This window comes from Didymosphaeria variabile (assembly GCF_027946475.1).
Source record: "Didymosphaeria variabile strain IMI 356815 chromosome Unknown scaffold_1, whole genome shotgun sequence".
NCBI lineage: Eukaryota > Fungi > Ascomycota > Dothideomycetes > Pleosporales > Didymosphaeriaceae > Didymosphaeria > Didymosphaeria variabile.
In genome coordinates, this window is record NW_026611620.1 from 2,837,708 (window position 1) to 2,865,632 (window position 27,925).

Below are 27,925 nucleotides of genomic sequence, written 5' to 3' on the forward strand. Positions count from 1 at the left end.
TTCCACACACGGACTACGAAAGGGCGTTCACCATCTCGACAACGGACACTGAAGACAAGCTCTCCATATGAGAGTGTCTACTGGCGATGGGCTCTAGGTGCCATCCCTACAGCTGACCTGTGTAGGATGCGGACCCGTCCGCCTCTCACTCAACTTGGAGCCATGCCTCTTTAGGCTTCCTATAGAGCACCGGCACATGTAAGAGAAATACGTTTCTGCCATCGCTCAAACGGAATCTCTCACCTGCTTTGGAGCTGTGGCCCAGGCAGCGCCCATGTGTTTATAAGGGCTGCCCTTCGAGCTTCTTCAATATACTTTGCTCTTACATCTTCTGCTCTCTCTTCCATGTATGCAAGTCCGGCCTGCACCTGTAGTGTATCTGGACCTCGCGCGTACGAGCCTCACGTGCCCTCGAAAAGCTGGACCCACTGGTAGAGGAAGTCGCTACCATGGCACACTTCGCAAGGGTGTCCCGCGAGACGATTTATGAAGCACAACCTCCGCTTCAAGTCGATGAGAATACCCGACTGTTGCAACATAACATGGTCCACCCAAAACTTCCCGCTACGGACAAGCCGACCTGGCAGCAGGAGCAGAGATTCGGAGCGTCTAAGGTATGTGGATTCAGGCCACTAGTTGGTCAGTCCCAACAGATCTAGGCTTCCTTTATGCATGCACCCACCCTTTTCACTAACATACTACAGAACCTCGCCACAAATCGCAAGTGGAAGAAATTCGATCTTCACGCCGACATGATAGTAGACGATGCCCGCGGCCTGGACTCACCTGCCCGTTTGGCGCCTTCTCCCATTCACCAAGTCGCGCCTTCCACTCCATCACCCTCTGAATCGATACATGGTACTCCACCGCCCAACGGCAAAGACTTTCAACACCATCCTGGGCCTCGCAAAGATTGCGGAAGCAAGACGACGATGGTTTCTCGCTACGTTCCCCCTCATGTGCGCAAGAAGCAGCGCAACGTCAATCCAGCACACACAGATTCTGCGGACCTGACTATGGACATGAAGGCACTGGAGTTGAAGGGTGCCGAGCCCTCACAAGCACAATCCGCGCAGCGAAAGCTGTAAGTTGATCAATTCTATCTATAATTCCCTACGCCTTACATTAGTGTGGGCAATTAGCTGCTCCATAGAACTGATGTGTCTTCAGCTCGACTGTGAACAACCGGCCCAAGGCGCCGCTTTCGCCCCCTTCTTCCCCAGCAGAGCAGCAAGCGCAGACGGACGTGGCATGGGGCTACGAGGAACCAGATCATGAGCCTCTGTCGCAGACGAACGCGGTGTGGGGTTACAACGAACCAAACCCAGAGCCTCCACCGCAGGCAGATATCAGGCGTAAGGGTCGTCACGTTTGGCCAAAAAATCGAGACATGAAGCCGGTATCAGATGATGAGGACGAAGGCGGCGTTGAGTTCAGGTCGGACAGCAACGGTGATCCAGACTACGATGTAAAGAAGCTTGTAGACTGGAACGGAGACTGGATTCCACCACCAGAAAGCTGGTCGGCTCGCCACGCCTTCACTGATCGCCATTTCGGACCAGGCATCGAGAAATGGATCAACGGTCACGATGCGAGCTGCACCGTGAATCTGGCCGATCTGCTCGCACTGCCTGATTTCCTCGGTGTTGAGGTGAGTTACACAACATGGCACTCTAAGATTGGCACAACATAAGACGATTCCGCCCGGGACTTTTGACTCGAGAGTGTGCATCCATCTTATGAGGGCCTTGCTAATACGATGTATATAGGTCGAAGGAGGCGTGGTCTCGATCGATGGCGTGGTGGTCGCCCAACGGATTATCAACAAGGAAATAGCCCCTCGGAGCTGGATCCCCACCAAGATCGAGGGCGATGCGCCGCAGTCCTTCTGGCAGGCGTTTCCTTCCCGTGCTCCTTCACCACTCAGCGACATCGACATTACCGAACATCGCCCTTTTTGGGAGGAGTATTCAAAGGACAACACTGATAGCTTCCTCAACCCGCTCCAGCATCCGGCTAAGTCAGAACTCGATTTGAATGACGAAGAGAACTGCAAGCCGGGTGCAACGAAGTCAGCAACGCAACATGTAAGGGACGTTTCGCAGAAGAACCAAGCGCGTAAGAAAAGGCGTTTGGCAAGGCAGAACAGGGAGCGCCCGATGCAAGAGCAGCCGCCGCGCGATCCTGGCTATCGCCCAACTAGCAATGTATACTTGCGGCCCGTCATCGCGGCTGACGCCAAAGGTATTCAAGTGAGTCGTGCCATTCAACTATGTCCTGTATTACCTCGGGATACATGACCTTTTTCGTAACTTTCAGCGATGTTGACTTGTTACCTAGGAGCTCTACAACCAGTACGTTGAGCGGACGATCAGCGCGCCGGAGTTCACGCCCCGAGCTCGCAAGGATATTGTAGAGCGAATTCGCACTATCACCGACGAAGGCCTCCCGTACATCGTTGCTGTGCACAAAGGCCTTCATCCCAGGGGCCCTCAAGATTTCGTCAACGAGCGCATTGTCGGTATCGCGTACATTGATGACTTCGTCGACAGGGGCAGCACGTATCGTTTCACATTCGAGCTTGAATGCTACATCCATCCAGACTTTGTGCGCCAGAACATAGCCAAGTGTCTCTTTGACCGTATTCTTGAAATGGCCAACACTAGCTACCCCGCAAAAGGAGGCTATCATTGGATCAATTGCGGCGAGTACCTCAAGCATGGTCTCGGCCGGGTCGTCAAGGTTATCAACTGTAATGTTCCTCACGAGGAAGGCGATGACATGGTTTGGATGACCGATTTTATGAGGAAATTCAAATTCCGCAAGGCTGGCCACCTCTTCAAGATGGGTTACAAGCATGGCAAAGTGTATGTTACTGTCTATCTGTGGATCCCAATACGATACTAACGGTTGTAGCATCGACGTCACTATCTACCAGCACGAGACGAGCGAGATCATCGATCCTAGTGTCCCTCCGGGGCAGCCTCTCTGAGGGTTTGGGATGTTATAGCCTTTTCCATGGCAAGCTGCGGGCTTCGGTCGTCACCTACCTGGCAAGGAAAGCACTTCACAAAGTTCCATCGTCCAATCTCCTGGTTTGTTTTTCGGCTCTCGTGCTCCAGATTCTACATTACAACAACCCACTTTGCTTTTTCTCCTTTTTTCTTCTTCTTTGTTTTTTGCCTAGCAGCACCTCGATGACCTTCTTAGCCTCTGCGATTTGGGGCAATAAAGAGCCGGGAACTGCTCACATATGTCAAGTACGCTGCAGCCTTTCTAGCTCCCTTGGGAAAATCTGAGGAGGCTCGTCATTCGGCTCGTCATTGAGCTTAAGGATTTGCTGCGGACCATGTAGAATAGCGAAACCGATTGATACTGCGACAAGTGCGATTGCTCACGGCAATTCCATGACATTTGTGTTTTACTGTGACATGCTTTTCGTAACAGGTATCCTACGAATACAAATGTAACAGTGAGACGAAACACCAAAAGACTCGGAACTACGCCCATCATGGTGTGTTTCGACTAATTCCGCAATAATCGTACCAATCCACTCCCCCCAATCAGTCTCAGAAACACCAATACCGTTTATTCCACCTCGTCCATTTCCACAGTTTCCTTCATTTTGCCATACCCTCCCCACCAAAGCTCTGCCTCACGCTACGCCCATAGTCCACTAACCGTCTCCACGCCTCGATCCACTACGGCTTTGATCCTCGCCTTGAGCGTCTTGTTGGCGCACTCGACCTCCAAATCTTCCAACCACACGCGTGCCACGTACTTATCGAACTTTAATTCTATTCCGGGCACCGGAATGCCTAGGTTATGCAGACGTCGCAGCTCGGCTTTGTCCTCTGCGGATATCGTAGGTGTGACGCTCGGCGCTGCGGCGACAGAATACGGCTCGCTGATTTCCATGGCTGTGCCGTTGGGGGCATCTGCAGTGGCGCCTAAGGGGACGAGTGGTGGGAGGGATGTGGATGTGCGGGGAAGGGAGAGTGGTATGATGGCGTCAGCGCCGAACTGGTTTTCGAGAATGAGAAAGAGGCGGTCGAGGCGGGTAGAGGGGTCGGTGGTGCGGTGGGGATGCGGGGAACTGAAGCGGTGAGATAGGGCGTCGTGGTTCTTGAGGTCGCCTGCGTAGGAGTGGGAGTGTTGGCGAGAGGATTCTGTGGATGTTAGCATGTGTTCCGTTTGGGGTCACAACAGGTTGTATACTTACGCTTCACGGCCGCAGGTGAGCTTTCCACTGTACAGAGCGCGGCGAGCACCGCGTCCGCTATTCCGTCGTTGATGACGTTGCCCTCCCACTCGACCTCAGCGAGACCGTTCGGCTTGCACAGCACGCTCACGCAGTCCATAACGACGTACTTCGTACTCGACCTGCTGATTTCTTCGTCTGCGTATTCTTTCATGCCATTACCGTTTATCTCCTTGCCGTTGACGGCCGCATCTGTAATCTCTTCCTCTTTGATAGCGCCGAATGCGCCTTCGAGCACCCACCGAATCAGATCTACACCCGCGGCCGACAGCCTCATGTGCTGCCGACACACGATCGTCGTGGTCGTCAGGCCAGCGTACTCCTTCAGATCCTCAGGTGCCATAAAAGAAAGCTTGAAATCAGTCTCGTGCTGAATGAGGACGCCGCTGATCAAACTCGGTTGCTCCTCTGAATTACCGTTCTCTTCGCCATCGGTCTGGAGGCGAGGTATAGGTGGCGATATGGATGCGAGCTTGCCAACGACCTTGGCGATCTTGTCGGTTCTGAAGGGAATGCGGACTTCTTCGCAATTAGCAGGGGATAATATCCTGACAGGGTCTTTCCTGTGCGCGTTGAAGCCGAGAAGTTTGGATTTTAGGCGGTTCATGTTGCCTTTCTCGCCGTGGACTAGAATCTATATGGATCAAAGCGGTCAGCGTAAGATTCGTTTGCGTGTCACGCTGTAATCCGCCAATGAAGAAACTGAGACTTACAACTACAGGCGCATTGACTTCTGCCACAAATTCCATGTTCTCCTTGCCGTCGACGTGCGCTGCAAAACTGTATTCTTGAACAGTGCATCGCCGTGGGATCTTCTTTTGCTCGTTCTCATTTTGCCCTGGGCGACGCGACTGGTTGCCTCGTTGCGTAATGCAAGGAATCTCTTCGGGCTCCTTTACGATTTCCTTGGCCATGGTGCCTTCGACGGAATAACCCGTGATAACGACACCATTCCTAGGGTCGGGGGCCCACTTCTCAAGCAGCTCTCGTGACGTACCAGACTGCATCATACCAGGCGAAGCCAACATGACGCATCCGCCCACATCGTCAAAGCGCTCAAGCGACTTCAGACTGCGCACAAAGCGGAAGTCCCACGGTCCACCTTTGCTCACATCGCCTGCTGCTTCGGCTTCCGCCATGCGCTCGCGGAAGAGGCGCTTAATGTTGTCGTTCATGGCGGAGACGTACGTCTGGTAGACAACCATACACTTCCGCGCCAAGCTGGAGTTGTAGTATATCGGAATCTTCTGATATTCTGGGTGCTTAGCCCAATATTCGTCTAATATCAGGAGAAGCTCCTGGGCACGGCCAAGAGCGAAGACAGGGAGGAGGGCGCGACCGCCGCGATTGAGGATATCCGTGATGGACTTCATCAATTGGGCTTCTCGCTGGACTCGTGGAGTATGCGTCGAGATACCGAAAGTGGATTCGGTGATGAGGACATCAATCTTGACGTCCTTGGGTATAGAAGCTGACACCAGATGTCGGTCGTCTTCTCGGGAGTAATCACCTGTGAAGAGGATCTTCAGGCCTGCAATCTCAATTTGGAACATTGCTGCACCCAAGACGTGACCTGCCGGGTACGGCGTTATCCGGATTCCAGAGACTGTGTGTGTTGTATAGAAGTCGATCGCTTCGATCATGGGGAATGTGTTGGTGTGATCTTGCTCGGTGTACATCTGTATCTTGTTCTCTGCTGAGCTGGACATGTTGCCTACTCGAACGGAGTCTGAAATCAGCCATTTGTAGATGGCTTTTGTGGGATGCGTCATGAAAACACGGCCGCTGAAGTTAGTCTTCGCCAGAACATAAGGTAATGAGGCGGCATGATCGACATGAAAACTTCCCGTTGTTAGCAGTCTGCAGCGGTCTTCTAGTGTCTGGGGTAGGTTCGCTGATGCAGATACTATGTACATGCTAGTGGTTGATGGTGGTAAGAGGCACATCACCGAGTCGAACAGTATAATGCAAATATATTCCATTGGTTCTCGTATACATGTAGCCTGATGTCCGCAATGTCCGACTGCAGTGATGCGCCACGCTTGTCCCCCAAGTACCAAAAGATTGCGAACAGGAACCGAAGTACTTACTGTGATATGAGGAGCACATCTACAGTGCTCAGATCGAAGTCATCGTAAAAGGGCATGGCCTGTAACCCCTCGTGAGCTGGGTGCATGCCAGCATCGAGCTACGCAGCGTCAGCAATGCCATATATTTCTCTTGACGTATTCCTACGCACCATGACCGTCTTGCCCTTGTACTGTATGATATGGCACGATCGCCCGACTTCATTGCCGCCCCCTAAACACAGGAACATGAGCTCGTCGGAGGGGTCTACTGGGTCCTCATCGACCGGCGCCATCGCGGCCGCCTTCCGCTTTGTCGCCATGATTGTAGCTCTGCCAAGTGGTTATGGGAGTCTGAAAGCCAAAGAAGTTGTAAGTTGCACACGGCGCGTCGTCAGTGGTCGCACTTTTACGCGTCGCAAAGGCTGGTCTACAAGGTCGCGGTCATCGGTTGGAAAGCGCAGACACTTCACCGCACCCCTACAGCAGCAGCGTCGGTGAAGGTGAGACGGGTGGATAAGTGAGGACACGCGAGGTGCAAGTGATGATTGTGATTGAAAGGCAGCAGCCGTTGTCCTTCATTGTTCGCGACGCCGACAATTAGCCGAGGACCGTGCGCCCGCGACTTCCCTCGTTTGCGACTGCTCTTGCTCCTCCACCAAACACGCAGTTGCCCGCAACAATCGCCTTTTCCCGCTCAATCGCCTCATAGTTTTACCGAGCCATCGTCGAGAACCGCGTCCTCAGCGGGTGAGCAACCGATAGAAGCGCCGCCAGACCGCGATAGGGAACGAGCACCGCGCTCGCTACCCATCATGGCGCACCCGCACTACAACCAGTATCAGCAGAACATGCACGGCATGCCGCCGCTTCAGACGCAAGGGAACATGCCCAACCATCAGCGTCCCTTCTCACCGCAGCAGCCGTACCAGCAGTCGCCAGGCGCCATGTCCCCAACGAGCGGCGGCATCCCTCCCGCAAAGCGCCAACGTTTGTCACCGCAGCCGCAACCCTTGTCGCCTTACAGCTCCCAGTACAACTCGCCCTTCTCCAACTCGAACCCGCAGTACTCGACCCACACCTCGCCGTACGCTACCTCGCCGCCGGGGCAACAATATCTCTCCCTGCCCCAGTCGCCCGTCGCGTCACAGCCTTCGACCCCTTCATTTCACCAGCCACAGCCATATCAGCCGCCGCACGTGGCAGGAGACTCGCGACCACCCTTTCCTGGAGCCATGTTGCCGCCAAAAGTTCCTGCTAGCAAGGCTCAGAAGGAAGACGAGTTGGAAAAGAGCACTGCCAAGGACTCAAATCCCAACACGCTTGCCGACGTCATTACAGGCTCTGGCATCGATCTGCAGCGAGAAGAGGAGGCTTTGTTGCAGTACAACTCGTACAACTCGCAAGGTTCCGCGTCGACCATCTCCCCGCATGGAAGCTTCAATCAGTGGTCCCAACAGTCCAACCATGGCGCTTTCCAAGGAACCGGACCGCTAAGTCAACCCAAAACGAAGGATGAACAGGAGAACGAGTTGCGGCAAAAGCACGCCAATGTTGCCCGTATACATAATGAAGCAGCTTCACACCCTCTGACGGACCCTTTTCTCCTCGCTGCTGGCGTGCGCCAGCGTATGTCCAAGAAGGTCTACGAGCACGGCATCAAACTGGACTTGGAAGGTTTGTTTGACAAAATCCCCAGTGCTGTTCAAAATGTTTCTCGTCGCGAAATGGGACCTGCGTCTAATGGCGAATCGATCGTAGAACTCCAGGCGACCAGCCTGCTCAACAACGGAGCGCCACTTGTGGATCTTGTCTCCCTCGTGTCACTCGCTGCAGAAGAACGGGTACGCACCGTGATCGAAGACGCCTTCGCACTAGCACAAGGCCGTCGGAACACCGCTCAAGGCGTCGTGCCTCCTAACCTAGCTGACCTCGCCGTCGCTAATGAAGAGGCCCGACGCACAGAAGCTGCTGTTCCGAACATATCAAAGACCGCATGGGAAGCACCAGATAGCGCTTCCAGTCCAACGGCACGTTTGCCTACACCTCCCAGCGATGTGTCTCCAGCACCGCAAGCAACAATACAGTTCACCGCCAATCCCATAGTCAATGCCCTCAAGCGCAGGATGCAGGAGGATGAGAAGTTCGAAGCAGCTCGCATTGCCAAGCGTCAGAAACGGTTGCAAGGCACCTTAGCTTCGCAGGACGCGCCTATTGCCACGCCAACAACATTCCCGGACAAACCCATAACCAAGAAGGAGCGTGATCGCATCACCAAAGCTGGCAATACCGAAGAGGCCGTACATAAACGAGCCAACGAGACTGCTGCCATGGCCCTTGGCATGAAAAAGGGCAAAAAGGCCAAATACTCCTGGATGGACATTGGCAACGGCGGCGTCTCTGGCGCAGCTACACCGAGAGGGAACCCCAGTACGGGCGGTGGAGCAAGTGGCGCAGCTACGCCGGCGGCGCAGCAGACGGATCGCGGCTTACTGGCCAACAAGCGAGTGTTCCAGGGCGGCGATCTCGAGAATGGTGAAGAAGGGGCGAAGATCCAACTTCGTGACCTGGTGCATGTTCTCGAGTCGGACGGCAAAGAGCGGAAAGCGCTTGTGCAGATCGTAGCACGTATGCGCAGCTGGGACACGGATGCGAAGAAGATTGAGGATCGGCCACGGGCCATTGCCGTGCCTACGGCACGGTGAAGGATTACTTAGACATCCTCTTCTACCGACTGATTTCTCGGTTTTTCTTGTGATAATTATCTCTAGGCACATTCATCAGCGGTGGCGTTCCTAAGTGGGTACTTCTTTGGGGACATTGATTGCACGGGAGACATGATGAGGATTTGTGTCATGTTCCACGACTTTTAGTGTGCTTCTTCCTTTTGGAAAACTTGTGTTAGAAGTATCAGGCTGCGGGTTCTCTTGTGAGGAGGATAAGCCCTCTCTGCTCAGATTGATTTGAGGGATACAATGTCCGAATCAACATGATTGCGTATACGAGATACACTTATGGATTAAGAAGCTCTTACGGATGCAGCATACGTACGAATGCGGGATCTGCTAGTGTGCATGGTGATGTTCCTTGCCGGCTCTGTACTTGAGGTCTTGTTACGAGTAGGTGGTATGCGCTCGCCCATTCCTCCATCAAAGCCAGCATCGTGGCACACAAGATTTCCATGACAAGAGTTTAGGAGATGTGATTCATGAGTACGATCTCGTAGCGATATGGTCGACTTGCGAACCATTTGTCCGCTGACCCACGTGCTTCGACTCCAAGCTTAAATGACAATGCAAACCTAGACCGCGTGCTATTTGGGCTCTTCGACTACCGTTTTCTGCTTTCCTGTTCTCTACCTATGAACATATATGATGCGGGCACGCCCCTCGTCGTTGTCTTTCTCAGACAGCAAGCAACACTATCTGCCCTTTGCATTTCTGTAAATCCAAAGCGAGAAGTAGCTACCAACCCAATTACTTAGATGGCCAGGAACGCGTCCGCCCCCCCGTCGTGTGCGTCGGTCACGCTTCGAAGATGCCCCCGAAGCTTACTTTCGCGGCGCAGAACCAGGATGCAGTGAAACAGCATGCCGAGGACAGGGAGAAGGGCGTGAAGGAGGTAAACTCCAGGTGGGGAAAGTGGCTGTAGGGCGGAGTTGACAACATGGGCAAAGGTAAGGGATGGAAGGCGCAGATTGAAGGGGAATGAAGGCAATGGCAATCGAAGTTATCAGATGGGCTATCAAAGGTTCGAGAGGGTGGTGCAACTGATGATGATATGGCCGACATGGGTAGAGTGATATGGGACATGCGGGAACCGGATGTGTAATCTACCTGAATTGAATCGTAAAAAGTTCATGATACACAGAGATGTGGTTCCTGGCTTCTCACTCGTACCCAGCCGGTTCCACCTCCTTCGGAAAGGACGGCGCATCGACGTTGCTCGCACAGGCATGTTTCCAATTTTTAGGGGTATACTTATCGACGATTCCCTTGAATGCTTCCTATGGCATCGTCAGTCTCCTTCATCTATCGCTTCGCATGTAAGGAAGCACTTACTAGCGTGCAAAATGTCATGTCGCCATCTAGATGCTTCCCTTCCGGCTTGCACCCGGGCACCTGCATGATCCTGTCGTTATACCGTATGCGAACATAGTAGTCTTTCATTTCATTCCGTTGCTCTGGGGTGAGGTCGGCCAACGGTTTCCGTGCGATGCGCTCCGGCTCGGTCGACTGTTTGGAGGCCTTTTTGTTGCCAAAGAGGGACGCCCACCAGCTCTGTGGCTTTTTATCTGAGATGTTAAGCGTACCTGCCGAGGCTGGTACGTCGGAGAGACGCTGCGTTGCGGTGGTGGCGATTTTCTTGCAGAAAAGCTCAAAGGCGATGTGGCTGGTGAACGGTGGCCACTTCTCGCCTTCGAAAGCGCCCAGGCTTGTGAGGCAGGCTGCGAGCGTTGTGTCGTGGCAGCCGGACAGTGCAAGCTTGATGTCAGTTTCGCCGCCTCTTCCATGGCCCAAGTCGCCGTCATTGCCACCAATTTCTACAAGCCCGTCGTTGCCATTGCGTTCTATGCTGCCCGTCATGCGGCTCGTGACGTCGCCCATCAAACCACCAATGCCTAGCATGCGGTACTCGGCGCTCTCCTTGTAGCCTTCAAACCACTCTTCTACGCCGATTTTATCAATGACAGCGCGGGCTTTGGAGTCATAGAACTCCTTTGGCAGTTTGGTCTTTGGGCCGTGGGCATCCGTGGCATTGATCGTATCCATGATACCCGAAAGCCTGGGGTGAGAGTCCACAGCAACAGGGTGGTTTCCTGGCATCCATTTGGTAAACAGCTTGGAGAGATACTGCATATCTTCCGTCTCATTCCAACGTTCGGCCGCACGATTGGCAAATGCGCGGCTCAGATGGGCGAAGCGTCTACAGTTGCCGTCGTTAGGGAAGAGTGTCTCGTCTGCCAAATCCGAAGATACAAAGTCAGTGTATGTTTCAAAGAAGAGGGAATGGTACATTGCCTCGTGTCTTGGCTAAGCGAAGGAAAGACTCTTTTCTATGTCGTAATGAGATAAAAATGGTCTTTCTTTTGCTTAGCAGAGAACACGCATCCACTTTGTACCCGTGAGACTTGCCTGCAGGTGTTCTGGTGATGATGGTTGGGGCGGGAAAGTCGGCTGTCCTAGCACTGGGAGGATAGAGACCATAGAAGGCCTGCTGCACGGATTCTAAAGCTCGCGGGATCGGAGCTGCTCGCAGGTAGATCATGTCCGAGTCGGAGATGAGCTTTGGCATGAAGTGGAGTTGGTCTACATAAAGACGGCGCAGACGTTGTCCAAGAGCAAGAGTCGTTTCGCGTCCCTTCTCTGTAAGTTCTCCGGGTTGGCTACATCGTTGCTCGTCAGTGCATGTCTGCATACAACGCCGCATCGGGATTTGAACACTGTTGGCAGCCTGCGTTCAACCTTGCAATGTAGTACTAAGAAAAGACAGAGCACCATACCAGATACCATCAAACTCTCCGTCCGGACCGGAAGCGATTACTGCTCTAATTTAGAACTTGGAAATACTGGTTTTGATAGGCGGTGTACCAGGGCCATCGTCGAGGCCAAAGGTCTCCAGTCTCCGTCTGTATTTCAACTGATCCCACTTTGACCAGTCTGTGGTTGCCATCACAACGCTGGAAAACTGGCGGGCGGAGTTGCAATACGGCCAATCTGTAATAGTTTAATCATTCATGTTCGACCACCGCGCTACGAAGCATACATGGTCGCAGGCCTGCCTGTATATCATAATCAGTCTTGTCGACACGAGCAGTGGTTAGGTTTGGATGTTACATTTTGGAACCTTGGTGACACCGGGCTGCGTTCACCTAGACGGATTGGTCAACTGTGGCTGTCATGCAGGATGGGTCGGGATTGTATGCCGGACCATGACGAAGTAGCTAGAGTGAAGTTAGATTCAAGGAACCGCAGTGGATTATGCCATTTCTCTTTCAGATTGGAGGTACTCACAACTTGAACTAGCTGTAGCTCTAGTTCCTGCGGATAGAGCTGGGCGAGCTCCTCCTTCGTATACGGCGCACGCGGAACGAACGTTGTCATGACAGCGGAATTGCGAGGATTACAATAAAACAGCAGCTTCTCCTCCCTCCAATTGCGTCGATATCGAAAGAAGAGAAGTTGGATGGAGATTGCGGCTCATGCGTCACCGCCATCGCGTCGCACGTGGGAAGGAGCTTTGGCCGGAGCGGCATTGCCGTTCGCAGCTAGCGCCTGCCTGCGTATCGATCGCGCGACGGAAGACGCGAAAGAGAGACAGCAGCTCACCGGACTCAAACGCCTTCGTCGGCCCCGTGCAGCGCCATGATGCGCTCACATGTCTGCCAACAATGCAGGCTGCAGCTCTCGCGACGATTACCAACTCCGCGGCACCCCCAATTGCAGTCCAAAGCCACCATCGTCTCGTTCCGCAAAAACCCAAATGCGCCGCAAACCAACCATGAGGCGCAACCACCGCCTGAAGAGGCCCAAAATGAGGATATTGCGGTGCAAGAGGGACAGTCTCAAGGGCTTAGGATACCATACGAACGACGTGGCCAAGAGACGGATCTCACTCAGGGTCATCATAATAATTACAGTGAAGGGAATGGAGCAGCGGGTTGGTACTCCCGAAGCGCGCAGCCTACAGGCCCACCTGGGCAGCACCGGCAGAAGCAGTATCGTGAGACAAAATCCGCGTTTGGTTCAGACGCAGTCACGTCTGTTGCGCAAACCATAAATGGGTTTTTGAAGCGTAACAACGTAAAAGCAGCCTGGGACCTCTTCGACAAAACCTACTCCTCACGAGACGTACCAGCTCTGACCGATCCATCGCTCAGCGACATCCCCGTTCTCACGGGCGGCGGTATATTTACACGGCTTGCTCAGGGCATTAGTATGGAATTCGCCCACGGAAACAACCAAGTCCCTACACCGACCGAAGTCCTCTTTCGATACGAACAACTGGACATAGCACCAAAAGGCATATGGAAACAGACGATAGCACAACTCACATACGAGTTCCTGTTGTCAATGGCACCGGCCGACCAACGCGGGGCTCCAACATCTATCTCCACAACACAACGGGGCACAGAGGCGATTTTGGTCGAGCTACTGTCTCTTTGGAAGCTTTTTTTTCAGCGCCACGGGACACAGCAAGATAGAGACCCGTTTGAATCCATCAACTCTGAATGGAAGACGATCCCTGAATCAGAAGTTCGTTTCGAAGCAGGCAAAAACTATGGGGCACGGCTTCAGCAGTTTCATCGTACGCACCCTACTGGTCCCGAGTTACAGTACTCGGCTATAAACATCTTCAACTACTTCTATGGAGAAACGCAGCCTCCGCGTACTATTCCAGACGCTCTCCGAGAACAAAATCAGCCATTTCTTCGGTTGTTGACTTCGACGTTGGCCGGATCAAACATAGTGGTCGCTTTCAAACACGCAGAAGTCAATGCTCAGATCAAGAGCTTAGGCGAAGAGTATCGACGGTCCATCGCTGCCCAGATGGACCTGGCTCCCAGCCTAGCCAGGAGAATAAATGGTCTCGACCCATCAGTGACTCCAGAAGAGAAGGCCTCTTACTTGCAAGAGTCCTTTCTCAAACGCATCTATAGACAAGTGATGATGCAAGCCAACGTCCGCGGGTTGGAGGAGATCTGGGGAGAGGTTGAAACTACGTATAAAGCGTCTGATGCGAAGCCGCTGATACCCCCACCAGTATACAACGCTTTTCTATCGGGTTTCATGACTCTGTTTCAACCAGACCACGCTGTAAAAGTCTGGAACCATATGATTGCGCACGGCGTCAAACCGGATTTGGAGACGTGGAACGCAATGTTAATGGGCTGCGCAAAAGCCAAAGACCTGGCCGGCATGAATGCTGTGTGGGACCGAATGCTACGCTCTGGTTTCGAGCCTGACCAACGTTGTTGGACAACGCGGGTCCACTCAACTATTGGCACTCATGTGCAAGTTGAGGCGGGTCTGGTCATCTTGGACGAGATGGGCAAGAGGTGGCTGTCGGCTGAGAACGCAATCAAAGACGCAGGCAAAGCAAAAGGTGCTAGAAACCTTCAATCTAGTGCAAAGATGGCCAACAATTTCACGAAGCCAGCTATTGGAGTCATCAACGGCGCGGTCGACGCTATCGCCCAATTACCCCTCAAAGGAAAGGTCCTAAGTCATCGGAGCAAAGGCATCACCTTCGAAACAAAATTGTCATACGTACATAAGATCCTGCAGTGGGCTGGCAACTTTGGCATCAAACCTGATGCTCGCACCTACAACGCTTTGATCAAGCTCTACCTCGAGGGCAATGACTTTCCGACCACCTTCAAGCTACTTCGACAAATGGAGAAGGAGGGTATAGAAGGTGATCTTGCTACGCACACCATGCTCCTCCGTGCGGCCTTCGACAACCAGAAGTTTGACGACCTCTCACACCAGGAGCAGGCAGATCGTGTCCTTGGTCTCTTCGATCAACTCGAACAAGGTGGCCTAAAGCCCAACACTTACGTGTACCAGATCGCTGTGGACCGCTTACTGAAAAATTTCAAAAACTACAAAGGCGTGCGCGCTGTCATTGATCACATGATGAGTCGCGGCTTCGCCGTCTCGCCGCAAATATACACTTCGCTAGTCACACATTACTTTCAACAAGATCCGCCAGCCATCAGAGAGATTGATAGTCTCGTAACGCGCATCCTGGGGCCGCCCGCGGCGCCTACGGACAGATTCCTCTTTGACCGACTCATCGAAGGGTATGCGAGGGTCGGCGAAATCGCGTCCATGATGACGGTACTCACCAAGATGGGCGCGCACGGCAAGAGGCCCAGCTTCGTTGCACTCATTGAGGTTGTCAAAGCGCTATATAAGGCCGGTAAATGGGACCGCGCGAGGGCCATTGTGCGTGATGTCCAGCTAGGAACAGGTGTTGCGAAGGACGCGCCGACGAACCTGCACCAGGTTGATCGCGACCAGTTCTTCTACGTTGTTCGGGCGCTCGCCCCTGAGCTACTGGAGAGTCTGGCTGGCGAACATCTCAGCGCCCCGGGGAGTGCACGAGGTGACCGCGTCGCGCAGGCCATGCAAGGTGATGCTAGCTACGAGCAGCCGCAGGCACCGTATCAGCATGAGCTGTACGAGCAACAGCAGTACGAACAATACCAGCAACAGCAACAGCATTACGACCAAAGTGGGCATGAGCAAGTGCCATCCGAGGAAACCCAGATGTCATATCAGCAGGCGCCAAATGGGCAGACACGCTACCAACAGACGCCAGAGGTGGACACCGAGTACGTGAACGCAGAGCATGACGGATATCTTTCGGACGAATCTCAGGCGCCACGCCACTGGTGAAATTCAGCTGGCAACCAGGTAATAGGTAGGGTTAGAGGCGAATATCGAAGAAGGAGCATAGCTTTGCGGCATATGAGGCGCGTCTGTTTCATAAACATGTAAGAGAGGAGCGTGTATATGTATAGTACGGATTGTTTGTACAAAAGTAGGAATGTAGCTTACTCGGTGCGACCATTCGGTACGCGCTCGGGATCTTCTCGCAGCTGTTGCTCACATTGCTCTATCTGACAGCACAAACTTCACCCTATGCATATGGCTATTCATACACCTCTCGTCTGCCACCCTAGTTGTTTCTCTTACTCTTCTTCTTCATCCAACCACCCCCTTCATCGCCGCTAGTCTTCTTCCCATTACTATTAATCACGGGCACCCCCTCAACAACGCCCTCTGAACCAGGAACCTCGGCCTCCTCCTCCGCGGTCAACAACCGATTTAGCGCCTCGTTGAACTTCTCCAGCTGCGCAATCTCCCCAATCTTCACACGCATGTAGTCGAAAGCAATGGCGACCTTCATGTCCTTCGACCGCACCTTGATGACCTGCTCGTGCGCCGTCGAGCCCTCCGCCTTGCTCAGTGAAGCTGGCGGGCGCGCAGAGTCGGAGGGCAGAGCGGAGGTCCCGACCGCGGCATCGGTAGGAGCTGTCTGCGCATTGTCGCCGTCATCTTGTTGAACATCTTCCATGGCGTTGGGGTCGGGCAGGTCGTCTTGTTCGCCGTCCTGGACGGTCTGCAAGACGGGAATTTTTTGGTAGCGCTGGCTGAAGTGTGTGAGGACAACGGCTTTCGCATTCATCTGGGCACCGATGCCGAGGGCTTCTGAGGTAGTCGAGTGTTTCTTTGCGATGGCATCGCCTTTGAGCTCGTCGTCGAAGGTGGCTTCGTGAATGAGGATGGTGGAGTTGCGGCCGATGAGGGTGAAGGTATGAGCTGGGCGGCAGTCGCCCGAGTACGACACTTTGAGCGGCTTTATATTTTCTGGGTCGGCAGATGCGCGGGGGAAGGTTAGGGATACTGCCATCGCGCCATGACAGTGGGAGACTCTGCATGCTTGCATGTCGGACAATCCGAGGATGGCTTCGTAGTCTTTTTGTTGGAGGACTAAACGGTTTTCCATTTGTCCTGAGGCGGCGGTGGAAGTGAAAGTGAGTCGAGATCCGGAGTCTTCGAACCGTCCAACGGCAGAGATCTCCAACGGCAATATGCGGCTATGTCCAAAGTCTTCCACTAATGAGTACTCCCGGAGCCACTTGATCATTCCTTCGTGTGAAATAACGGAAAGGCCATACTTCGACGCGTTGTCCGCGAGTACAGTTGACTCTGATGGATGGTCGACCTGTGGGACGCTGTTGTGCTTGAGTTTGTACCATTCGCGTATCACAGAAGCAGTACCGAGATGGTGATCTGCGTGAAGATGGCTTATCCAGATCATGCGCAGGTCTTTGAGGATGCCAACCAGCTCGTCGGTGTTGAAGACCCTCTGCAGTTGGCCCAAGGTACCTTCGCCGCAATCGAACAGATAGTTACCAACGCCCGGTACCCTCAAAAGCGTCGCAGATACATTGCGATATTTTGAAGGGCAAGCTGAGCCCGTCCCGAGAGTAACCACCTCCGTATCGGGCCGTGCAATGAGCTGCCGCCACCTTGACAGAGCCTCGTGGTCGTTCTTCACCGCTTGCTGAGCTTCCTCGGCTAGTTTCAAAACCTTTGGATCCATTTGCGCTCGCACCTCCATTTCAAAAACATCAGGTGTCTCTTGTTCTTCTTTACTACGGAATTTTTCTTCTTCTGTTGCTTCATCTACTTTCCGCTCAAACTTGGGCATTAGGATATGTTTGATCCCCTTCACAGCAGGAGTTACATTTTGCATACTGGCTGCTTTTCCGGGTGATCCTAGACCGTAAAGGCTCGTCTGGGGAAGGGTCTTAACGTCCTGCTGGGGTATGCGGTAGCGAGCGGGGTCGATGGCCGAAAGTCGAATCGTCTGAGCTGCCACAGAATCGAGCGATATACGATTCGGGCAATCATCCACAGAGGAGAAAAAGTGTTCCGCATGGTTGAACCGTTCTAGAAACTGCTGCAGTAGAGGATGTCCAGAAACACCGGGTCCAAGAGCCCAGTAGAATATCTTAATGTCTTTTGTAAGATCTTCGCACATAAACTCTTCTCTCTGTATCAAGGTTTCCAGATAATCGACCAAAGGAACATCTAATATAGCAAAACCATTTCCTGGTTTGTCAGGTCCTATGACCATGTGTGGGGTAATAGTTTCTCCCTTATTATTCTGCACACTTTGGCCCTTGCTTAGCATACCGAAGTCTGGTCCAGGTTTTAACCCAAATTCTCTTGCGCGTTTTGCATCAAAGGTACCTCGTGTTGATTGCGAGCGCACAATATACGAAAGCGATTCTGCCTTTGGTGCTGTAGGCGGAAGACCAGTAATTGTCGCACCTGGCCATGGTGTACGCGTGAGAACTTTGATATCTGGTAAAGGGTCTCCACTACCAGGTTTCGGTCCACGGTAGGCTTCGATACGGTTCGTCTCAGAATTGCGAACGAATATCGCGGCAGGCGGCTCGACATCTGAAATGTGTCGCTCCACCAATGTGTCCAGAGTCCATTTGGAGTTGAACATCAGGTTCAAGACCGCTGATCTGATGCGATCATAGCGTGCATCCCTCTGCTCGGCAGACTCATTTTCGGGTGCTTGATGTTCCTCGAAGTTGTTTGCATATCGTTCATAAGCATCCTGTAGCTTAGCCAACTGCTGCTCACGATCTGGATCTACACATTTCCGTGCAGGAGATGTACACAAAGCCCAGACCTGTATCGCGTTGTCTTGCCATGTTGGCAATATAGCGCCTTGGTCATTCTTATGTATTGGTACATCCTTGTACTCGGTCGCAATCACCGGAATACCCTTCCGAAAGATATACCGGCGACATGTATTCAGAGCGTGCTTCAAGTTCGGCGGTCCGTAAACGTTGATCTTCGGCCGCTGTGGCTCCTGGAGCTTTTTCGTGCCTTTGCCCTTGCGATAAACCTCCATAGCCATATCGTACGCAGACGTAGCCGAATCAGCCAGCGTCAGAGTCATGCCAATCAATCCGCCTGCGTTTTGCCAATCCATCTTTCCTGTCATGAAGAAGTTCTGGACTTTGGTCATCCGCAAACCTTGCTCCACCATGGCCCGTTGCGTACCTTCGGCATGGGTGCCAAAGATGTAGTGTTGTTTCTGAGTTTGCAGCATAAGCGTTGTGCCCGGTGTGTCCGCTGTAGGCGACGTTATAATCTGGACAGAGGAGGCCATCTTGCTTGAATCGCGACGAACAAGACTCGCGCCCTTGTTCGCTTCTGGACGCGGGGTTCTGTTATCTTGTGGCGGTACCTTGAGTGGCTCAAGAAGAGCTGGTAGTCCGGTCGCTAAGAACTGGACGTCATCGGACAGTCCAGATTTGTTCCATGAAGCTGAACGCGGTTGTGCTTGTAACGGTTGCGCTTCTGGTCGCGGTCGCACGCCTGACTCGGGAGGACCGGCCGATCGGACTGGCGTATATGTTATTACAGGCTTCGTGCCGTTATCGTGCCTCGTCGAGAGCTTGAATAGTATGCTTAGATTAGAACTGTCCCCGGAGTAGCGAGCGCTGCTGCTACCAAAGTTGCGCGCGGAGCGAAGAACGGTCGTAACGGTCGTAAAGCGCCGGACGGCGGTCGTGATGATAGCCAATGTGGCCACGTTCGGAGGAATGACAGGATGAGGGGCACATGTACAGGCGGCGGGTATGATGCGCGACCTAGTAGTCAAGTCAATTGCACGAGCAAGCATCACTTTTTTGGTTCGTCGGAGAAACGTTGTTACTAGCTGCCGATGGCCCCTGCCTGCGAAGACTCCACAACCTTGGAAAGCTGTTGTACACCAAATGCCGTTCCAAAGCAATAGAGCAAACGGAGAAGGTATTGTCATCACGCGCCAATTGACGTAGGTTGTTCAACTAAATTTATTTATCATTCACAAATCCGGCCGTTGCCGTCTATCTAAACCAATATACAGCGAATACCTGCCAATTGCCCTTCCTAGTAATACTATGTAAAACGCCAACCCCGCGCTGAAGCCTTTCTGGCCAGCGATTAACAAAGGAAATCGTGAGTCATGCGTTCAATCTAACAGAGAGCCGTGTAGGCATAGCGGTTATAAAGCCAGTAAAGTAGGGGATCCACATCTTGAAGTGACAGGTCAATGGAATCCCGTGTCGATGTGCGACCGGGAGCCCGAAGTGCAGAGCCCGCAGTCTGGGCCTGGAAGACAAGAAAAAGACTGGCTACTATTTTCATGAGTCGAGGTGCGATGTCAAAGCCGCAACACGGTCGAAAACTGCCTCCATCCTGGCACATTGTCTCTGAAAGCGGGCCATCTTGAGCTCATCAGCGACCTCATCGGAAATCTGGAGCTGGAAGTGCGCGAAGACCTTTTCGGAGCTGACGTCACCGAAGAGAGACTCGTGGTTCTCAATGCTGGGGATGACAACGGCAGACTTGGAAGCAGGCGCAGAGTTGTAAAGATCGAACTCTGGGTCTTCATCCTCGGCCTCGACCGGAGCAGGCTTCTCAGAAGGCATGGCTCGCTCGACGACAGGGTAGTCAGGCTTGGCTTGCTCAGCTGAGGCATCATCTTCAGCAGCAAAGATAGAGCTGTAGCCCTTGCCAGAGAGGACATCCATGTCAAGAGGGTGGCTGGGACCGGCGGGGAGCTGAGTCACGGCAAAGACCTGCGGCTGTTGATAGTTGAACGAGGAGCTGCCGTTGTTCATGGCCCAGCCGTTCGAGTTCAAGTTGAGCATCGACATGTCCAGAGGGGTCTCGGGCACGAGGGTCATGCCGACTTGAGGCTGCGACATAGCACCAAATTGCTGACTCTGGTAGGCGCTGACGTCCTTGCGAACGGGTGCAGGGGTAGGGGTGGTAGAACCGGAGAGAGTGGGCATCGCAGGCTTGGTCTCGAGGCTCTCGTCACGGGAAAGCTCCTCCAGGAAGGGAGTGAAAGCCTGGTGGCGGAGGAGACGCTCAATGAATGCTCTGGAGCGGGCATTCTCCTCCATCAAAGCGCGGTTCTGGGTACGAAGCTCGTTGCATTCATTGGTCTTCATAGCAACCTCGCCCTCAAGCTGGCCGATGTACTCTGTTCTGCGTTAGCTGGTGTCATCTTGATGGTGATGATGGTGCTTACCCTTCCTGCGCGATCGGAAAGCGCGAGCGGAGACCTTGTTACGAAGCTGGCGACGCTCCTTGGAGCTAAGTTTCTTGCCTTCGTCGGAGGCGAGCAGGCGCTCATCCTCGTCCATGTCCTCCTCATCCTTCTTCGCACGGATGATGTGAGGCAGAAGGTCACCTTGACCATTGGCACCAGCGAGGGCGCTGTTCTGGCTCTGCTGACGGATCTGATTGACAACGCGAGCTATGGTCTCCTCTGTGCGGGCGTCGCTCAAGGGGCTGTTGGAAGCATTGCGACCATGGTGATGGCGGCTCTGTTGCTGACTGGCCTGCTGATGCCTTTGCTGGGCAAGCTGCTGGGCCCTCTGTTGCTGAGCCTGTGCTTGGGCCTTGGCAAGTGCCTGCTGTTGGGCTTGCTGCTGATGCATGCCAGGCCAGACGCGGACGTTCTGTACCTCCTCTTGGGTAATAGCGCTGGGGTCCACGAAGTCGGATGACTGTGAGGCGCCGTTGGAGGGATAGAAAAAGGCGGGCTGCGACATGGACACGTCCATATCCATGGGGATACCGCTGTTCCAGCCTCCCATCATGGAGGACTCACCCATCAGGCTCATCTCATCGATGCCTGTGGATGAGTACATGGAGTGACTCGAGCTGTATGAGGGGTTGATGCCTGCAATAGAGCCGGTGGGCAGACCGGTTTGCTGCTTGAAGCGCTCATACTCGTGGCTGGGCTTTGCGGGCGTCTGCATGTCTTCGCCATCGAGGACGGTGTTGGTGGGGCTAGTGATGGCGGATGCAGCGTTGGACGGCTGTCTGGAGATGGTGGGGGGCGTGGGCGAGGGCAGCTGGCTGAAGTCGAAGAGCGAATCCGTGTCGGGATCGAAGCACTGGTTGGCGTTTCCGAAGTTTGACGGCATGGTCATGGCATGATGGACGGCTGTCGCCATTGTTTGGGTGCGTGGTGGGAGTGCTCGAGCCGGTGGGTGTTGCGGACGACGAGGGCGGGCTCCTTAGGCGTCAAGAGGGTTGTTGCGAGGTGCTGAAGTCGGGGGACGAGTCTGGGCCACCAGAGCGGTTAGGCGTCTGAAAGTCGTCGTCAGCTCGCTTCTTTTCCCGGTTGTTCCGCCGGTGTGGCTTGGCTTCACGTACCTTGGTCTCCTGCCGCGGTGGATGGTTGTGGAGAGGGAAAGGCGCGAATAGGGAACGGTTGCGTTGTCGCGACGGTATGAGGATATGGTGCTGAAGATGAAGACGAAGGGAGACGGAGGGTGGAGGGCTTTTGCTCGGAGGCGTTTCAGGGTGAGGCGGTGCCCACGCCAGAAGGCATTGGGGCCGCTGGGAGCCAAGCGCTCGGCCGCTGCTCCTCTTTCGGCGTCGACGGATCCCCTGATCGCCAGCACTCTTCAGATCCTGTCTCCACGGTGGGTGCAATGCCATCTATTTTGGCCGTGGTGCATTACCGCCAGCGCACTTCTGTCGCTCGTCTCCGCCGCCTGGAGAGCGACGCCAGCGACGAGAAATGGCGGTTGCCGGGCAGGAATGGATTGCGTCGCCTGCACCCGTCGGTCGCCCGCAACGCGCCGACGCCGACGCCTCCCAGCACAAGGCGGCTGTGCACGCGAACGCCTCCCCTCAAAGGGAACAGCTTGCGATCGCTGACGGTATTCGTCCGGACGCTTGTTATCTCTGATTGATCGCGGGCCTCTGCTGAACGCTCCAGATGTCCTTTTCTGACGACGTGGTTTTCTTGACGCTGCTCCCTCATCCGGCGGTTTGTTGCACTACTGGCCGCTGTCTCGCAGTGGGTCCTCAGGGCGTCGGAGCTCATGAAACACCAAGCGCCGTCGACGATTGTCCCACCTCGGGCAAAAAAAAACTGCCGACCTCATCTCACTACCGGCGCAACGGCCACGAGAAGCTCCAGGCCATGGCTCCGTGCTGACCTCGTGGTGTTTTCATCATGCCCATTGCCCTAGTGCTTCCACGTCCCGATGATGCCCCGAAGCTCCAGTCATGTGCCGGCATGCTTCCGCCGACGAATGAACAGTGTTCGAATGAAGCTTGCCAGGCTGCGCCACGAAACCGAGTGCGAATCTTCAGCTCTACGCCTATTGCCGTTTTCGGTAGTTTGATTCCTCCACCGTGATGTTGACCACCAACACCGAAAATTCGGTCGCGAGGCTGATGCCTGACACCGTTGTCGACCCCGAGCATCTACATAGTACGCTGGCTGCGCCTCCCAGTGTTTACTGCAATCCGATGCGGATTTCCGTATGCGTACAGACTCTGAGCCGCTTGCCCCATATGTCGAGGGCTGAAGCTGCGCCTGCAGTTTTGTCAATGGATTCGGTCGCTAGGGCGATTCCGGTCACTTGTCCTAGCTTCATCAAGGCATCTCATCGGCCAGACTCCAAAACCACCAGAAGTCGAAAGTCTATTTGTACACGGCGAGTCTCGGCGCTGCTAAAATCGGCTGCTTCCGCACGCTGCGGTAACTGTGCCGCGACTCGCATCAACATATCTGAACATCGCTCGGGCCCTCCCGACCTTGTCCAAGTTAGGAGAGCATCTTCCAACAATGGGAACATTGCGACCATCGCTATTACACCGTGACCTTCCTCCCCGTGGTAGACTGACCCCCCTCATCCAACTGCGAAATTTGAGGCTGCTCACTTCGATCAATACATGACATCAAGTCGAATGCTTTCCTGCGCATCGAGTAAAAGATCAAAATACAGGATGAGCATACGGCAGCCATTGCTCACTTCACGCTGTCGGATAGTGTCTGCATGAAATACCTGGCAACATGGCACACATTGGAACGCTTCAACGCATGGCTGAGGTGACCCTTGCAGAGTGCGTTTCCAACCAACACCAAACCCCCTAGGAGCGCTCATGCTTTCCCCACATTCGCAAGTCTGGACTCGCCTCACTGCTCCAATCAGCACGCCTACCCTCATCCGGCTTCACGTCGGGCGATGCAGTGCGAGAACTATGGTCCGAGGTCGCCGTCGTCGCACGCAATGTGGCGCATACAGTGTGTCTATCCATGGCCTCGCTATGGTGAGCAGAAGACACCCGATATGGGACTATGTCCATGCAGCAGACCAATGATGTCTTCAGCCCAGGGCAAGGTTCACAACGCACAGGTGCTGGTATACGTACGTTCAGCTCTGCAGGGTACTGTGATCCCATCCAGACTCTCCCGATATTGAGGTAGACTTCGAGATAGCCATGCCACCATCGCAAACGAGTCTCGCTGTTGGGATGCCTCACGAAGCTAACAGCAGCGTTGTTGTTTCATATATCCTTACAAAAGGCCTCATCGCGCGACACGTCAAAACGTCTGGAGATGCGCCGGCTACACGGGATAAACCATACTACGTCTCATTTCTGTACCGCTCCCAGCATCCATCGCTGTTATTGAACGCCTCAAACTAAGAAGCCGCCGAAGCGGTGCGATGACAGGACAACAACCGCAAGTATGCTGTTCACAATTTCGCCGCATATCTGCGATGGTGCAGCTGAAGCAACTGGGCTTCGTTTCGAGCATCTTTCGTAAGGCTACCGGTAGCTATTATAAAAGCTTACTATGTGCTATGGCCGATCGGTTCCATGCCTCTTATATTTTCTGAACGACACATCATGACATCGCTGGTGCGGCAAGATGGGTCAGGAAAACGGCACTGCCAGAGCGCTCGTGTTATCTAGCTGACATTATATTACCGCCCCATTCCCGCGCCCATGGCCATGGCCATGTTCATGCCCCAGTCCATTCCCACTTCCATCACTACCTGCACTATCCAGATACGCCCACGACGGATCCATCATGCCCGCATCAAACCCAGCATTCCGACTCTGGAACAACCCGTAGTACCCTCCCAAATCAACGTAGTCCGACTCTACAAACATAGGCCCAGAGTTATATGCAGGCTGGGCCTGATGCTGCGGAAGGTGTGCCGTAGGTGCAAACGGAAGTGTATGCGTGAAGTTGCCCTGATTCTGGATGTAATTTTCTGGTGGCAAAGGTGCAGCATGCCAGGTGGAATCGTACCCTGAGTCGGGCGTGCTCCCTCCGCCTTCGACGGGTGGTGATGCCTCGTGCTTTGTGACCATTGGCTCATGCTCTGGGTACTGCGCAGGAATAGCCATGTAGTCTGCCGTATCAGATGTCTGTATAGAGTCAAAGTTGTGGAAAGGTGCCGCTGGACCCGGATGCTGTTGTGTGCCATGCACTGGAACGATCCTCGTCGCAATTGAAGGCTCCACGACATTTTCGGTTTCTGGTATCCGGAGTTGTGAAAGCGAAAGCGCTGACGAGTTTGCACTTCGAGTCATGGTAGATTGGAATAGAGTTATGAGTTGCGTCTGGCAATCCCGCACGATGTCAACGAGACGCTCTTTCAGCTTCTCCTCCAACGGCTGCGCTTCTTCTTCGATGGTCACTTCTAGTGTTCTACGGACCAAACGCGGTAGTTCAAGTCGGGAGAACTCTTGGAAGCGTGCAATATTGGGCGACTCTCCTGTCGGCCCGCCGTTCGCGCAAGGCTGGTATTCAATGTCTATAGTAGAGAGTCAAACGGTCGTTCGCTAAAGGATATATGAGTTATACGTACAAGGCGACGGCATATCGACATCGTTGTCGTCTGGGAACAGGATACGATATACACCCTTCCACTTGTCTTCCTCACTCTGGTAAACCAGACTGCGCTTTTTGCTCTTCAACTTCCGTTCTTGATCCTTATCAAAGCCTTCAAGTGGTACCTGTTCTTTGATCTCGCAGCCACGAGGATCGCGTTGATGTTCGCGGAGGGTAGGCTCATTGGCAAACGTCGAGCAACAACGGTTGCACTGAATTGGTAGAAGATGGCGACGGTAGAGGTGTTCTCTGGCAGGTTTATCAGTCGCGCAATCATTTCACGTGTACAGAGCCAAGTTAAAGACTTATCGAAGCCGGACTTACTTGAGTCGTGCGACGGTAATGAACCCAGGGTCGCGACAAGATGTGAAGGTCTGATGCCGCCCAGGATTTCGCTTGTAGTAGGGACACGCGAACCTTAATTCGGGCACACTGTGCTTGCCAGCGCTGTGCTTGGGGTCAGGTCTTCTACGCTTGTTCGAGTCATCTCCGTTGTCATCCGGAGGAGGTGAGCTGCCGCCGCTTAGACTTCGTTTACGGGAGACGAAAGACGAGCTGGAATAGGTTGACGATCCGCTCGATCCTGTGTAGTATCCCGAGCCCGCGCTGCCGGCAGTGCCAGCACCGTGATGCGTACGAAACATCTTGGCGCATATGCAATGAAACTCTTTCATGAGGCGATTGACAAGTTGCTGCTTGATTGGAGACAGCATTGGCCGGAGGCTCTCGGCATCTGTTACGCTGTCTGGAGAACCCATATCTTCGGTCCAGTCCGTCTCCTCGTCGGAAGATTTCACAGCTTCATCCTGCGAAGAGGTGAGAGACAGGCAGCGTGATGATGCCGTGAGTTCAGCTATCTCTTTGCTCTCTGGATCGTGATACTGCGACTTTGGCGCAACAGGGGAATCTAAACCCTCGATCGAAGCCAGGGGCGACCGTGGTCGCGTGGAAGGGGCATATAGCTGCTCTGGCGTGCGGGGAATCTGTAGAGATCCATAGGATGCAGTAGGAACAGGGTCGTCGCCAAGTTCATTTCCTTTTGGGGGGCTCTTTGTTTCTTGATGGCCCTCAATTAATTGGGCAACTGTGCAGCTTCTTGTGATTTGGCGAAGGGCACATCCTCGAAGGTGTTCATAAAACCCTTGGGCATCGAATGGTTCCGAACACAGTCCACACGTTGCAACCCTCTGACTAGTCAGATGTTTCTGTGTCCTATTCCTCTCCCCATAAACATCATCCTTTCGACCAGCTAGTGTTTGCTCGACACCATGGACGGTGACCAGATGTTTGAGGAAGGCATCGCAGCGATTAAAAGTTCTCTCTGCGATGAAGGTAGTCGTGGGACAGAATCCGCACACCATGGTTTCTTTGAAGTGGCTAAGTGTATGCCGAACCCGATCGTAAGCCCTAGCAAAGCCTTTGATGCGATATTCGCAGTTCGCAACGGGACATTTCTCGGGCCGCTCAGCTTGATGAGTGAGTAGGTGTGCGGGAAGGTCACGGAAAACTCGACCACAATCAGGGTATGGACACACGCCCTTGTCCTGTGCCTCCAAGGCATCCCATTTGATCGACCTTGCGGACCTTGTTGACGAGTTCCGACTGCTGATTGTGCTTCCGGTGAAGAGGCTTGGGCAATCGCTATTTCGGGGACGCTCCGCGGCTACCGGATTCTTGAGGATGAAGTCCCAATCGGGCACATCCGAGATTGAGTCCGGCAGCTCATCGACGTCTGCTAAGCTTGTGAAGGTCCCTGGATTAGAGGGCAACGCAAATTGACGTGCCTGTTTGCGACTCAGAGTGCGTTCTGGCGCACCGCTCTGCGAGAGACTCTGTTGAAGATCAGCCTTGCCCGCAGGCTCACATCGATACAGCCGGTGGAACTCGCTTGACATTGCTGATTGAGAGACAAGATTCGACTTCAGCCTTTCGCAACTACTGGCCGACACATGCATGGCACTCGGTCCAGAGTCTGGCTACCGATTCGGATGTCCCGAGATGGACCAACCGCCGCATGGTCTCTTAGCCATTGGCACATAGCCATAGTTGACAACTTTGATATGAGATTCGCACTTACAAGAACCCGCTGGTTTGAGGGTTGCGATAGTCGCAGACTTCCGCTTTGCTCTGTGCTGTTGTACCTCTTGAATTCGGCTTGAAGGCTGTCTAAGGGAGACAGACTCAAGCGATATCGGCGAGCAGACGTCGCGGATTGTCTGGTGGGTATCGGCGGTGATTTACTTGGTTCCAGGCCAACCATGCTCTCTGGTCGAACGAAGTCGGTATAGACATCCTCTTGGAGAGGGTCCATGGTGAACGAGTGTGATGAAGGGTTAGTACGGACTAG

General features: G+C 53.7%; 9 protein-coding genes across 9 annotated transcripts; 3 read left to right on the plus strand and 6 right to left on the minus strand.

Moving 5' to 3' along the window:
- Window positions 1-449: 449 nt before the first annotated feature.
- Window positions 450-2,992, plus strand: N0V89_000906 (uncharacterized protein; the record flags this gene model as incomplete). Its single annotated transcript, XM_056209724.1, has 6 exons — window positions 450-614; window positions 705-1,084; window positions 1,171-1,651; window positions 1,770-2,252; window positions 2,341-2,867; window positions 2,917-2,992. 6 exons carry the CDS (start codon window positions 450-452, stop codon window positions 2,990-2,992), a joined length of 2,112 nt encoding a protein of 703 aa, XP_056076546.1.
- A 668-nt stretch (window positions 2,993-3,660) lies between these two features.
- On the minus strand, window positions 3,661-6,650 carry YSH1 (endoribonuclease ysh1; the record flags this gene model as incomplete). Its single annotated transcript, XM_056209725.1, has 5 exons — window positions 3,661-4,169; window positions 4,223-4,895; window positions 4,975-6,103; window positions 6,352-6,449; window positions 6,501-6,650. 5 exons carry the CDS (start codon window positions 6,648-6,650, stop codon window positions 3,661-3,663), a joined length of 2,559 nt encoding a protein of 852 aa, XP_056076547.1.
- Window positions 6,651-7,142: 492 nt separating this feature from the next.
- Window positions 7,143-9,032, plus strand: N0V89_000908 (uncharacterized protein; the record flags this gene model as incomplete). The annotated part of the gene is made up of 1 exon (XM_056209726.1): window positions 7,143-9,032. One exon carries the CDS (start codon window positions 7,143-7,145, stop codon window positions 9,030-9,032), a length of 1,890 nt encoding a protein of 629 aa, XP_056076548.1.
- A 1,184-nt stretch (window positions 9,033-10,216) lies between these two features.
- N0V89_000909 (uncharacterized protein) lies at window positions 10,217-11,622 on the minus strand (the record flags this gene model as incomplete). Its single annotated transcript, XM_056209727.1, has 3 exons — window positions 10,217-10,333; window positions 10,389-11,287; window positions 11,532-11,622. 3 exons carry the CDS (start codon window positions 11,620-11,622, stop codon window positions 10,217-10,219), a joined length of 1,107 nt encoding a protein of 368 aa, XP_056076549.1.
- A 258-nt stretch (window positions 11,623-11,880) lies between these two features.
- N0V89_000910 (uncharacterized protein) lies at window positions 11,881-12,431 on the minus strand (the record flags this gene model as incomplete). The annotated part of the gene is made up of 2 exons (XM_056209728.1): window positions 11,881-12,044; window positions 12,218-12,431. 2 exons carry the CDS (start codon window positions 12,429-12,431, stop codon window positions 11,881-11,883), a joined length of 378 nt encoding a protein of 125 aa, XP_056076550.1.
- Window positions 12,432-12,692: 261 nt separating this feature from the next.
- N0V89_000911 (uncharacterized protein) lies at window positions 12,693-15,731 on the plus strand (the record flags this gene model as incomplete). The annotated part of the gene is made up of 1 exon (XM_056209729.1): window positions 12,693-15,731. The coding sequence occupies one exon, from the start codon at window positions 12,693-12,695 to the stop codon at window positions 15,729-15,731; it is 3,039 nt and encodes a 1,012-aa protein (XP_056076551.1).
- A 283-nt stretch (window positions 15,732-16,014) lies between these two features.
- On the minus strand, window positions 16,015-19,554 carry N0V89_000912 (uncharacterized protein; the record flags this gene model as incomplete). The annotated part of the gene is made up of 1 exon (XM_056209730.1): window positions 16,015-19,554. The coding sequence occupies one exon, from the start codon at window positions 19,552-19,554 to the stop codon at window positions 16,015-16,017; it is 3,540 nt and encodes a 1,179-aa protein (XP_056076552.1).
- Window positions 19,555-20,056: 502 nt separating this feature from the next.
- Window positions 20,057-21,886, minus strand: N0V89_000913 (uncharacterized protein; the record flags this gene model as incomplete). Its single annotated transcript, XM_056209731.1, has 2 exons — window positions 20,057-20,904; window positions 20,953-21,886. 2 exons carry the CDS (start codon window positions 21,884-21,886, stop codon window positions 20,057-20,059), a joined length of 1,782 nt encoding a protein of 593 aa, XP_056076553.1.
- A 2,770-nt stretch (window positions 21,887-24,656) lies between these two features.
- N0V89_000914 (uncharacterized protein) lies at window positions 24,657-27,889 on the minus strand (the record flags this gene model as incomplete). The annotated part of the gene is made up of 4 exons (XM_056209732.1): window positions 24,657-25,501; window positions 25,556-25,827; window positions 25,903-27,475; window positions 27,820-27,889. The coding sequence occupies 4 exons, from the start codon at window positions 27,887-27,889 to the stop codon at window positions 24,657-24,659; spliced, it is 2,760 nt and encodes a 919-aa protein (XP_056076554.1).
- Between the last annotated feature and the right edge of the window lie 36 nt (window positions 27,890-27,925).